Raw genomic sequence first — 13875 nt, 5'->3', positions numbered from 1 at the left:
ATATGTCAGCAAGTGCTTTTACAGATCTTGTTATAAGAAGTTTGTGTTTTTGTTTTCGTCCTTTCTGTTGGATGTCTTGTATTCAATCCTAACTCCTAAGTGTGAAAGTCTCGTTGCCTGGGGTTGTTTTCACACAGGATCAACTAAATTGAATGTTGATGTGGTCATAGTAATACTTGTGTTCAAGTTTATAAAAATGTTGTACCAACATAATCACTAGAGTATGCCAACATAATTATTAAGTATTTTTGTGACCGATCATAAATAGTGGAAGATGCAGTGGTACATTTTAATGGGACAAAAAATGTCCACCCCATAACCACCTTCACACTTACATTTGAAACCTAACCACAAGTATAAATTAATTTTAAAAAACTAAACATTGACTCTAAAAATTAATTACATAACTCCCCAGATTGATTTTACACTTTTGCCTGTTAGCAAAAACCCTTGTATTATTATTTTCATGTGCTTAATTGATTTAAAAAGTTCAATCTTCAATGCTTAACATAGAGCAGGGCAAGCCACATAATTGCACTTGTTAATGCAAGAATTCCATCAGCCTATGGATATGATTAGTCAGCAAATTCTAAGAGTGTGGCTGTTGATACACCAATTTGCTTATTCTTCATCAATCAATCACAATTTTACTAAAATAAAAGTTAAATTAAGATTGGTTTGAAATGACTAAGCATTCAGCAGCAAGGAGAAAGAGAGAGAATGACTGAGTTAACTATAAATTTGGTCCATCTATATACTTCATATATTGGCATCAAACTTAAACATCAAAGAAATGGTGTTCATAGCTAGTTCTAGAACAGACATAGCTGAGAGATAGGTCTCAGAACCCACCTTTGCAAAAGAATAATCCTATTTCAACTAACTCCTTTTTTACACCAACAAAAACATTAATTAGTTCACCAACACAATCAAAGAATATAACCTACACTAAGGATGTTATACATTTCAACAACAGCTATATATGTTATGTGCAATGCTTTTTCAAGCTTTGAACATGACTACGGTTAAATTTGAACATCAACACGGGTTCTGATGGGCTTGAGCTTAATTCCTAAACCCTGAGGGGAGAGAAGTTCTGGTGCTATGCATGAATGATTGTTTCTTGGGGGGCTGGCTGGATTTGATCCATTGCTTGAAGAGGAAGCACAATGTTGTTGCCTGTGATAGCCGAAACCCATCAAGAAGCATTCGATTGGTATTATCATGGAATTTGGGTGCTCTTCTGTTACTAGTGAGCCACAAGCCTGAACCTGTCAAAGTAAACATGATCATGCCAGTTATTTTTGTTGTCTTCCTGTACTAGATTCGTGGAGAGTGTTGAATATCTTATGTTGTTTCATATAATGAATGGGTGGATTATCTACCTCAACGAGTGCAACAATTTTCTGCTCCATTTTTGTACTCATGTAAACAGATTCCGCATGGAATGGACTACTTTCACCTGCAAATATAAGTGTCTTACATTTCAGGTTCATCAAACCGTCAGTGAGGTCATGCCTTCTGCAAACAGTTAACCATTTAGTTAATGTACCATGGAAACAATGACACTATTTGCTATGGATTTTATAATTTTTTGGGAGACTCTGGATTTTATATTTGCATAACCATTAATGACTTATTATGGTGCAAATTCTAGAATAGAACTTTCCTACAACTGTATCACAAACAAAGTATGTAAATTACCCTTGAATCAACTGAAGAAGATTTTTGGTATCATCATTAATACCAGGAAATAGAAGTAAATAGTCATCATTAAGAGAGAGCAAAAGTAACTAATCATGTGTTTGTCAAAAATGTATTACTTACTCATTAATTGCTTGAAGAAAACGTATAACATTCAAGCTTTGCCTTTCATCCAGAAGCTGTATTTATAAACCAGAAAAGAGGATCCACATGTCAGAATTTTACACATAAAACACTATCCTTATTCCCAGGTGCGCAATGCAAGTACTCAAGGCAGCATGCCTATATGTATTAGACTATTGGTTGTTACTAAAATTGAGAAGTCCGTACCCTTCGGCAAGTTAAAATTATGTCTGATTCTTCTCCCTGAACAATGCACCTAAGTTCCTATGAGAAGAAGTGTAGGAGAGTAATGTTACATACAGAAATGAATCTACCTTTATAATGAGGAGATAGAGAATAGGAAGCTCACCTTGCTGAAGTAACGCTGCAGAAGGCATTCCTTCAGTAAACCGCACATACCATAGAAGTACAATAAGTTCATTAAGACCTGCATGAATGTATATAGAAAACCTTCAACATAGACTTTTATAGCTACGACAGACATGCAAATACAATAGTTTCAACCCTTCATTTTGTTTTTCTGTGTACAAATAGGTAGGCATTCTTGTCAGTTCATGGGTCACTAAATTAGTAAATTCCTTAATCTATATGCAGATACTTCAATTGATAACATATGATAAAAACCATGCACAGAGATCAGAACCTTGTTGTATAGCCATTCAGTCCACGAAGGTCTTTTACATATAGGTGAAACAAGAATCAATCCAAGCACTCGTTCTTTGTATTTCATCTGCCAAATGAGAAAAATGCATGACGGTTTAATATACTAGATTGTTATAATAGGTAAAATTTTAATTCATAGGTGCCAACTTACAGCAAATAGTGTCAGGATGTATGCACCAGCTGTTACACCCAAGCACAGAACCTCTCTTAGCCTGATTTAAGAAAGATTTTGACAAAGGATTAAATTCTAATCAAGAGGCTTGTTTCATAAATCATCGCTGGTTAAGATGAATTCAACAGAAAATAATCAAGTGTCTTTACATAGAGATACTATACATGTATTCATTTCCCTTTAGTTTAATTTCTCCAGCAATGCACAAACAATCTATTTACTTGTTACTATAGTGCATTACATCAGTAGTAATCCAATTCTTCCTGTGAAAACTATAGGGGAATACATACTCATGGCCAAGTATCAGAATTCAGAAACCCGACTTATGATAAAAAGAGCGAATGCATAGGTGATGCTCTACTTACCCAAAGAAGTCAAGTACTTCTGCGACCTGGTCAGCAAGGTCATCCACACATAGCAATGGTTCATCTGAAGAAATTACATCAGCTCCCAACTGCAATAACTCTTAACCAAATGAGAAAGCGTCTATTAGACTCTAGGAGAGGATACTGCCCATGAACAAATTTCCCTACTTAAGATATGCAACCTATCTTATAACTTAATCGTAACTACTTCAATGAAAGTGAAATTTCCTTCAGTGATGTTCAGACATGGGCATAAAAGGGAAAATCACATATGACAGGCAAACACTAGTTGTGCAGATATGTGTAACACTTCAATTTTATCAGCGGATAACTTTGGAAAGCAGAATTTATTCATATTAATTAACTTCTTGCTCCCTAGTTCTTAGTACTTGCCCATGTAAAACATGAATGTGAAGTCAATGAAATTGAAGCTGCTCAATGTTCATTAAGTAGCAGTCCATGAATAGAAGACCATTATTATGTCAAACTCATAGTTATTAGATTGGCTTATTAACTTCACCCGCGACATATCGAATTTACGATTCTTTACAGAAAGTCTTTTAAATTGAGGAACCCATCCACTTATCCAAATTAACCACACATTTGTATCCCTTTCCCAGTAACTATGGTCACAGTAGTAATGAGTAGAAAGAATTGTGAAACTGACCTCATGCCCCGGAGCATCAATGTGATAAATGCAGAAGTTATGAAGCAGCAAAGAAGCTGCATCTGGGCAAAACAACAAACCCTGGAAACAAGACACATCTGCAAAAACAATCAACTTATTATTATTAATATAAAAATATATATAAGAATCCAAGATTTCAAAGACTGTTTCTATCACATAACCTTAAAATCCAAACCCACTTAAATTCTAATTCTAAACATTACCATAAAAAACAGAAAAAAATATGAGGAGTAAGAATCATATCATACAATTGAGAGCCACATCTGGGTATGTTATCAGAGCAGGCTTTTCTTGATCCCCACAAACAAGCACTGAGACAGAACCTTTACTTGTTTTCACAATGCATTCCTACAAATAAAAGCACCATAAAACTATATCAAGTAACTGTTATCATATACATGAATATGTTAAGTTCCATTTTTCACATTACCTTTCCTCCCAAAGGTATCAAATCAATGTCAATAGAAACAGAGTCACCGCTTGAATCACCCATAACAAAAGCTTCTAAACATTCAACGTGCAATGCACAACCCCACCACTAATAATAATAACAACAACCTTTTTTTCTTTCTCTTATTACTTCTTAGAACATGTGACAAACACTGGTTTCTGTTTTGTGTTCATTTTTACGGTGAGTGACCGTTGGAAAAGTTAAAAGGCTAGTTAACTTTTTACCTAAAATTTATTTAAGGATTTATGTTGTGGCAATCTCATTCTGTTTCTGAGGTGTAACTAATATAGTGATGAGCTGGCATGGGATGGGGTTTCATTTAGCATAGAAATCACATGTCTCAAAAATGAGTATGTCCCATATCCCTGGTTAATAAACTTTATCCAAGTAACATAAATATGTTATTTTAGAATTTTTAATTTTAATTAAGTGTTCATTTTTTATTTGAGACAAAGGGAACAAATTATCTGTGTTTCATTTACAACTTTCAATTTCAAAGAGTATAGCACAACATTAGCGGCGCGCACATGTAATTGTGTGACTATGATTGATTGACGGATATAAATGTAAAAAGCATGGGCTTTATCGTAATTTTGGGTAGGCATTATTATACAGCTGTAGTGTACCTGGAATTATAGGGAATAGGGATATGAGATCCATTAATCAACACATGTGAGCATACGCCAGCTTATCAACACTCCACTCCAGCTACGTCCACCTCCAACTCCCTCTAGAAAATTTAGTAAGGAGTGTATTTTGATAATTTATTTATTTTTTGGTGCATTTTTTTGGAAAATTATACAATTAGAGTTACTTATGCTAGTTTTTGTTTGTTATCCGCGATTTACCTACTCACATATTATTTTTTTCCTTTTTTTCATAAGTCGTGTATCTTATGCATTAATGCAAGATTTTCTTTTTTTCTCTTTTTTAAATGGAAATCATGTTCTGTTATACATTATTTATAAAAAAGAATACTTATTTTTTATTATTATTTTTTAAATGAAACCGTGATTCATATACAATTTTCAATCCAATTTTTTAAAATTTATTGGACGAGTTATGTCTAGATACTATAATTTAATATATAAGTTCAAAAACATTTGAAAAATTATGTCGAAAATTATGACATATATTTATTATAAATATAAAAACAATTATGTCACAAACACCCAAATAGGAAACAAGAAAACAATTTTAAAAAGCACTTAAACACGCTTTTAAAATTGTTTTCTGATATAGTATTTCTAAAAAATAATGCAATCCACAAGATATATGCCTTTTGAAAAAGCACAACTTACAAAATTAAAATTACTCTTATAATTTTGAAAAAGGCACACCTAGTTAAAGCTTCATCACCTTAAGCTACCGGATTAGCAAGAAAACACCACAACTTCTCCCGGATGCGGACATAATGACTCCTCTTTATTATTAGAGGATAATGATTTGAAAATGTATAAAAAATTAAAAGATGATGATATTTATATTTTTTTAACTTATATTGAAATTACAGTTTTATCTTTATAAATAGAGAGAGAATCTATTTAATCTAAGAGTAAGTTTTTTAAATTTATTTTCTATCTTAGCCGCCATCAATTCTAGATTATAGGAATATCTATGGTTTAAACCTACTCACTAATTTAAATAATTGGATTTCCCTAGAATTGATGACTAAAATATGCTTGGAGTAAATAGATCCTTCCTCTTAAAAATACACTAAAAAATAATCATCATCTTTAGTAACAGACATAAGTCTGATTCATACAAACAAAACTAATCTTCCAACAGATATACTTTTAAATAAATCACTCCTCTTAAAAATCCACTAAAAAAATAATCGTCATCTTCAACGGTGGAGATAAGTCTGATTCATGCCTATAAGATTAATATTCCAACGGATATGCTTGATGTCTCTTGCTTGCGAGTGACGTCCAAATAGTTAGTTATTCGCAAATTACTTTGACATAGAGCCAAGGCTTCATATCAGTCCATGCTCATACTCTAATAAAGATTTACATTCACCCACATCAAATTCTAAATGACAACAGCAACATTATTCTTCATGATTTTATACGTAAGCTGAGTCTATAAATTATTGTTTCAGTGCTTTAGTTTTTCACTAAAAATAAATGCACGATGTGCATAAAGTTTTTTTTTGCTTCACAATGTTAGGGATGGCAAAAAAAACCCGTACCCGCGGGTAAAACCCGTACGGGCACGGGTACGTGTTACAAACGGGTACCCGCGGGTTTTAAAAACGGGTATTTAAAAATACCCGTAGTACATACGGGTGGGTATGGGTATTATGGTACCCGTACCCGCGGGTACCCGTTATGTATATGATTACTATATTATTTTTAATTAAAATAAAAAATATACTATCATAACCTTCATTACACTATGTACATATTTTCCTTTTACTTTGTTTACATCTTTTCCTTTTACTTTGTTTACATCTTTTTACATTGTTTACATCTTTTTAATTTGGTGTTGAAATACACTACAAATATTATTTCATGTGTAAAAACACACATGTCTTACAAAGAAAAATATATGTTTTTTGTTAAGTAAATGAGAATTGCAAACCACCAAAACAGAAAATTTCATTAGATTTAGCATTTTTGCCAACTATTCATTCAAAATACACAAAAATAATTAAATTTCATCTCATTTAAAACATAATAGAAATAGGAAATTAGAAATTCAATTAAAATATAGAAAACCCGCGGTACCCATTTTACCCGCGGGTACACAAAAATACCTGCAAAAAACCCGCAGCGGGTACCCGTACGGGTATGGGCGGGTACGGGTATTGCTCCCCTATTTCGAAACGGGTAGCGGGTAGCTACTACCCGTGCCCGCCCGTGCCCGTTGCCATCCCTACACATTGTGCACCAAGATTAAGTCATTGACATTTTCATACAATTTTAAATCATTTTGTAAACAAATTTTAAATTGTAATGTAGTAATAAACCCGATATGAATTTCTCATCTTGTTAGATTGTAATTCAAAAAGTAGTTACGTTAGTTTTACCACTTACTATAAATAGGGTTGTATACCTAATTTAACTAACATAAAATTCTAGAAATAAAAAGTGTCTTCTATTCACTCATGCTCACTTGAATTCTTTTTCTTTCATTCACCGTCTTCTTCTTCCTTCTTTCACTTTTACCTTACTGATGCTCCAAAACTGGTATCAAGAGCCACATTTAGAAAAAAAAAACAAGAACACACATCTTCATTTTCAATCATCCCCTTCATCCCTCTCTCACACTCTCTTCATGAATAAATGGGACAAACAAACTTCCCTGCAAATCTTCTCATCCACGATAGGAAGAACTGGAACAGATGATCAATTCAAATGTTAGCAAACATAGACTTCTAACATCGATAGATTCATCATCAGAGGCACAAAGAAGCTTGTATAAAGAAAGCAAGAAGAAAGATTGCAAATTCATGTTCTTGCTACATCAATGTGTTGATGAAGCACATTTTGAAAAAATCTTAGGCAAGAACAACAAACGAAGCATGGGAAATTCTTGAGAAAAACAATGAAGGAGCTCAACAATTGAAGAAAGTGTGATTGCAAACCATGAGGAGACAATATGAGTTGATGCAAATAGAATCTAATGAGAGAGTTACACAATTTTTCAACCGAGTCATTAGCCATACTAATGTTATGAAAGCCAATGGTGAGAAGATGGCAGATCAGGTCATAATGGAGAAGATCTTGAGGACACTTAGCTCTAAATTCGACCATATAGTTGTTGTAATTGAAGAGTCAAATAAAATAGAGGAATTGAAAATGGTGGACCTCCAAGGCTCCCTAAAGGCTCATGAACAAAGACTCATTGATAGGTCTATGGAGAAACCTGCTGAACAGGCTCTATAAGCATATACCTCAAGAAGAGGTGGATATGGCAACAAGAGTGGACAAAGAGGCAGAGGCAGAGGAAGAGCGCAAAGAAAAAAGAACTTTAGATTCTCTCATTTCTCAGATCAAGAAAGGGTTGAGTCTGATCAAACAGAACATGCATATTCAAGAATGGGTGAATATCAGAGATGGCAAGTCAACAAGAAAAGGGTTGATATGAAGAAGATGAAATGCTTCAATTGTGATAAAATTTGACATTTGAGTAGTGAATGCCAAGCAACTTCAAGTCATGGTGAGAATTGAGGTATACATCACATTGAGGTATACATCACATTGAGGCTCATTTGTCCAAGAAAGAAATCACTGAAAGTCTGGATGATGAACCAGTATTGTTGATGATGACAACCAATCATGATACAAGCAGTGATGACAAGTGGTATATCGATTCAGGATGCTCAAATCACATGACTGAAAATAGGAATTGGCTGGTGAATTTTGATGAGAACAGAAAGAGCAATGTAAGATTTGCAGATAGCAGACTAATCCAAGCAGAAGGGATGGCTGATGTCTTGATTAGTAGAAAATATGGGAAGAATGCAATGATATATGATGTGCTCTATATTCCAAACATGAAAATCAACTTACTCAGCTTGGGACAATGGGTAGAAAATGGATTATTTGTTCAGATGCATCATGATGTTTTGGAAATATTTGATGCTACTAGAAAGAAGGTATTGAAGGTTCCTCTTGCATAAAATAGAACATTCCAAGTCAGTTTAAGAACCATTGAAGCTCAACGTCTATCAGCTGCATCTCTAGCAGAAGATTCTTGGCTATGACACCTAGGGCTAGGTCATATGATTTTCAAAGACATGAGTCTATTGAGATCCAAAGAGATGGTCAAATGATTGCCATTAATTTAGGCCCCTAACAAAGTATGTGATAGCTACCAAATAAGCAATCAACACAAATCATCATTTAGTGCATACACACCTACCAGGGCCAATGAGCTTCTACATGTCATATACTCTAGTGTGTGTGATCCTCTTGACACACTTTCACTAGGAGGGAATAGGTACTTTGTAACCTTTGTGGATGAATTGAGTAGAAAGTTGTGGTTATATTTGATAAATGTCAAGAGTGATACATTCTCACTGTTCAAGTAGTTCAAGACCTTAGTAGAGAAACAATAAGAGAAACACATCAAGATACTAAGGACTGATGGAGGAGGAGAATATACTTCAAGAGAATTTGAAGAATTTTGTGAAGAACAAAAATTTGTGCATGAGGTAACTGCCCATATACACCTCAACACAATGGAATAGCAGAAAGAAGAAACAAAACCATCTTGAACATGATTAGAAGTATGCTAAAAGGCAAGGAACTTTCACATGAATATTGGGGAAAAACAGCAACCATTGCATTTTACTTATTGAATAGGTGTCCAACTAAGAAACTTGATGTCCAAGTTCTTGAGGAAGCATGGTCAAGGATCAAACCATATGTGAAACACCTCAGAATTTGATGAGCCAAACTCATGTGAAAGGACTAAAGGATAACTCTACACCCTTGACAAAGGTGCAGATTGATTGGGAAATGATGATCCAGTGATACATGAGAGAAGGTTGGACACAACCACATCTCACATGCAAGAAAAAAGTAGACCAGCAAGGACAAGAAATCCACCTTCTTGGCTATCAGACTATGTATTGAGTCCTGATGATGATGTGAATCCAGAAGGTGACATAGTACAACATATGGCATTGTTTGCTGATTTAGAGTCCATAAGTTTTGAAGAAGCAATATCTAGTAGCACTTGAAGAGTAGCTATACTAGAAGAAATCAAGTCTATTGAAAAGAACAACACTTGGGAGTTAGTAGAGTTGTCGGACAAAAAGAAGCCAATAACAGTCAAATGGATCTTCAAGATTAAGCTAAAACCTAATGGCTCCATAGAAAAACACAAAGCACGACTTGTAGCCAAAGGGTTTATGCCGAAATAAGGACTTGATTACTATGAAGTCTTTGCACCAATAGCTAGGCTAGAGACAATGAGACTGATAGTTGCTCTAGCTAGCTGTAAGAACTGTAATCTGTGGCAATTAGATGTAAAATCAGCCTTCTTCAATGTCCCTCTAGAGGAATTGGTATATGTTAGTCAACCACTTGACTTTATCAATAAAGGAAATGAGCACAAAATGCTCAGACTGAAAAAGACACTCTATGGTTTGAAGCAGACACCTAGAGCATGAAACAAAAGGATTGATAAGTTCCTATCCAACTCTGGATTTCTGAAATGTGAAGTAGAATATGGGATGTACACCAAAATAACAAACCAGAACAAAGATGTCCTACTCATTTGCTTATAAGTTGATGATTTGTTGATAACAGAAAGCTGCTCAAAGGGAATTGAAGAGCTAAAAAGGAGCTTAAAGGGTGAATTTGAAATGACAGACCTGTGAAGATTTGCATACTTCATTGGTTTGGAATTTCAATACACTAGGAGAGGCTTGTTCATGCACCAAAGGAAGTACTTGCTGGAGGTCTCGAACAAGTTCAAAATGATTAACTGTAATCCCTCAAAAACTCCATCTAAAATGAATCTAAGGCTAGGAAATTGTGAAGAGGAAGAGTCTACTGATGCAACTGCTTTTAGATAAATTGTGGGAAGTCTAAGATATATCTACCATACTAGACCAGAAATTTCATTCAGTGTAGGAGTAACAAGTAGATTCATGAGCAATCCAAAACAATCCCATATACTTGCAGCCAAAATGATTATAAGGTATCTGAAAGGAACAATGAATTTTGGATAGTTTTTCCTCATGAAGATGAAAGAATCAGACTACATCTCATGGCCTATTCAGATTCCGATTAGTGTGGAGACATATTGGACAAAAAGAGCACCATGAGATATGTTTTATTAATAGCAGGAGCTCCAATTTCATGGTTCTCCAAGAAGCAAATGCTTTATCAACTTGTGAGGTCGAGTACATAGCTGCTTGTTCAACAGCCTGCCAAGCTTTATGGTTGTCTTTTGTGTTGAAGGAACTTGGCGTGAAAGAAAGAAATGGAGTTGAACTTCTGATAGACAGGAAGTCAACCATTAATCTAGCAAGAAATCCAGTTTCTCAAGGTAGAAGCAAACACATAGAGACAAAATATCACTACATAAGACAACAAGTGACAGAAGGAAGGATCAAGCTAACCCATTGCAAAACAGAGGCACAATTGGCTGACAATATGACCAAAGCTTTGTAGATAGAAAAGTTCAAAGACTTGAGGAAGAAGATATGAATTCATAGCCTCAAAGATATACGAGGATTAGAATTCGGGTTTGAGTTTTTGATGTGTAAGGTTTTGAATCATGAGGGTGTTAGATTGTAATTCAAAAAATAGTTATGTTAGTTTTCCCACTTACTATAGTAGGATTGTATACCCAACTTAACTAACATGAAATTCCGAAAATAGAAAGTGCCTTCTATTCACTCCTACTCTGATTCTTTTTCTTTCATTCATTGTCTTATTCTTCCTTCTTTCACTTTTACCTTCTTGATGCTCCAATACATCTTACCAATAAAGAAAGGTAATATGCTCCAACTATCACAAAATGAATATTTATATATTGTGAGTGTAAAAATTTATATACAAATACTATATTATTTATCTTTCATTTGAATTACTTTTTTCAAAAAGTCAATAATGATTAAACATAAATGATAGATCATACAGTGATAGTATATAGAACTCATATACTGCAATACATATATTTTATTTTTCAAATGCATTAAAAACAAAATTAAGAAAATAGGTAGAAAATATGTTACATTTGTGGGTTAGATTATTAGTCAATGAATATAATTATCTGTAAAACTGCTGTTAAATGATAGATCATACATTGAGAGTATTAAAGTTTTGTTATTTGTTATAAAGATCATGGTCCTAAAATTTAACCATGGATATTCTTGATCTCTAAAAAATAAAATAACACAAGTCGTTCTCTCTCTCGTGAACATAATTATCTGTAAAACTGCTGCTAAACTAGGGACATGCGTGATGATTGGTCCTTGGCCTGTTACATGGAAAGGAACTGAACTCTGTTTTTTACTTTTACCCGATGATCACGGTCTCATAGGCCCGCACGTCCTACAAACATATTTAGCTAAATTGAACCAACTTGGATGAATGAGCTTGTCCCAAAATGTGTCTCCTTAGTCAATGAATTTTTTCTAAGTAATATAAATATCTTATTTTTGTTTTTAGAATTTTTATTTTTAATAAAATGTTACTTTTTTATTAGATTGAAATTGGAAAGTGAAATAAGAATAAGGACATGTGATCTGTTTCATGCATACATGGGAGGGCCAATCTAAAATGCACATAAAGTTTAGAGAAAAAAAGGAGGAATTTTGCTTTGGCCAAACTTAGCAACACAAAAGCACGTTGGTTGTGCAATTTACACCCCATAAAGTTCTCCTCATCACATTATGAGATAATTTTCGTTACCTCTCCTTTTCAACCATATATGACTATATGATATCAGAGAACATTGAAAACACAATGTGCCTTAACAATTGGCGATTGGCATCACTATTTCCCTTCCATTCATCCAAGAACCTAATTTGTAAATGAAATGTTAGCGCAAGAAGAGGATCTATCTTGCAACTTGTAACAATGCTTAATTAAGCAAAAAGTAACACACAAAGTAGGACCGTGTTTAAACACACCTATTCAAAAGCCAGGAGAGAATATAGTAAATTTGTCGTGAAGGGTAAGGAAATTTAAGTAGATTAATGCACATGGGCATAGAGTTTTATGTTGAAAATAAACCATCGAAGCTTAGAATGTAATCCTTCGAGCTTAAAAGAAACCCTTATTAATTTGGATATCTAAATTATATTCATAGTACTCAATCCATTTACGTTATATATGGGAAACATTTATTTCATTTTAATTTGGATATCTAAATATTATGCATTAGTAGAGAGTTGTTAGTTGTAGTTGATGATGAATTGATTATGTTGAGAATCTGTTATTGGGTATAAATAATAATTGATGTGGAGCATTGTAGAGGTACAAATTGCAGCTTTCATAACTGCATGTGCCTAGACCAGAAGCTGTTTGTGTTGGGTGCAGGGCCTTCATTTTTTGACCTAAAAGTTCCATTTGCTTTTTTGAGACATGTTTCTACTCTTGTCAATTCGCATTTAACATAAAGGCTCTTATTGAGTCTTACTCCAAGCACCCAATCACAATTATATTACAATTTAGAGATTCAATTATAAATCTTTAAAGTTTAGAAAAGAATGATTTCAAAGAGATGTAATACAAATTATTAAAGTTTAGTAACCTAGTTGAAAATCTCTAATAATTCAAATACATATAAAAACACAGTAAAACTTAAATGGCCAGCCAAAATTATGGTAAGAGACCCATGCATTGACCAGTGAAAAGTTACGTAGCATAGATAAGGCCATAAGGGTACAATTAAGGGAACTGATGAGATACCACAAAACTTACAAAAGAAACTAGAGTGCTGCACTACTGCCAATACTGCATTGGTTTAAAATATTTAGAGTAAATTACACTCTGAATTTTAGTGAAATTACACAAATCACCCCTTACTTAGTTTTTATACTTTCATTACACTGATCACCCCTGCATAAGAAATAAGAAATAAATGTAATTTTTTAAACAAAAAATGTGATAAAGACTGCATAAGAAATAAGTGTAATCTTTACAAAAAAATATGATAAATACAATTAAGTTAAACAAAACATGATATATTGTGTAGACAAGTCTAAATAATATACAAATCAATGTATCTTTATTAT

The 13875-nt window shown here is 33.7% G+C and overlaps 1 protein-coding gene across 2 annotated transcripts; it reads right to left on the bottom strand.

Annotated features, from left to right (window-relative positions):
- Positions 825 to 4411, bottom strand: LOC109335027 (pollen-specific protein SF21-like). Of its 2 annotated transcripts, none has more exons than XM_019571064.1 (11): positions 4146 to 4404; positions 3964 to 4063; positions 3695 to 3792; positions 3028 to 3116; positions 2642 to 2702; positions 2471 to 2557; positions 2177 to 2254; positions 2035 to 2091; positions 1828 to 1883; positions 1386 to 1521; positions 825 to 1271 (listed from the first exon to the last, which is right to left on the bottom strand). In XM_019571064.1, exons 1-11 carry the CDS (start codon positions 4206 to 4208, stop codon positions 1026 to 1028), a joined length of 1071 nt encoding a protein of 356 aa, XP_019426609.1. In that variant the 5' UTR covers positions 4209 to 4404; the 3' UTR covers positions 825 to 1025. The 2 variants fall into 2 exon arrangements, 1 of the variants encoding a protein (XP_019426609.1); XR_002106171.1 differs by having other exon boundaries at positions 1252 to 1271; positions 1386 to 1462; positions 4146 to 4411.

Source organism: Lupinus angustifolius, chromosome LG20 (genome assembly GCF_001865875.1).
Source record: "Lupinus angustifolius cultivar Tanjil chromosome LG20, LupAngTanjil_v1.0, whole genome shotgun sequence".
NCBI classification, from domain to species: domain Eukaryota; kingdom Viridiplantae; phylum Streptophyta; class Magnoliopsida; order Fabales; family Fabaceae; genus Lupinus; species Lupinus angustifolius.
Note: the sequence above shows the minus strand (reverse complement) of the source record. Positions and strands in the feature narration are given on the sequence as shown.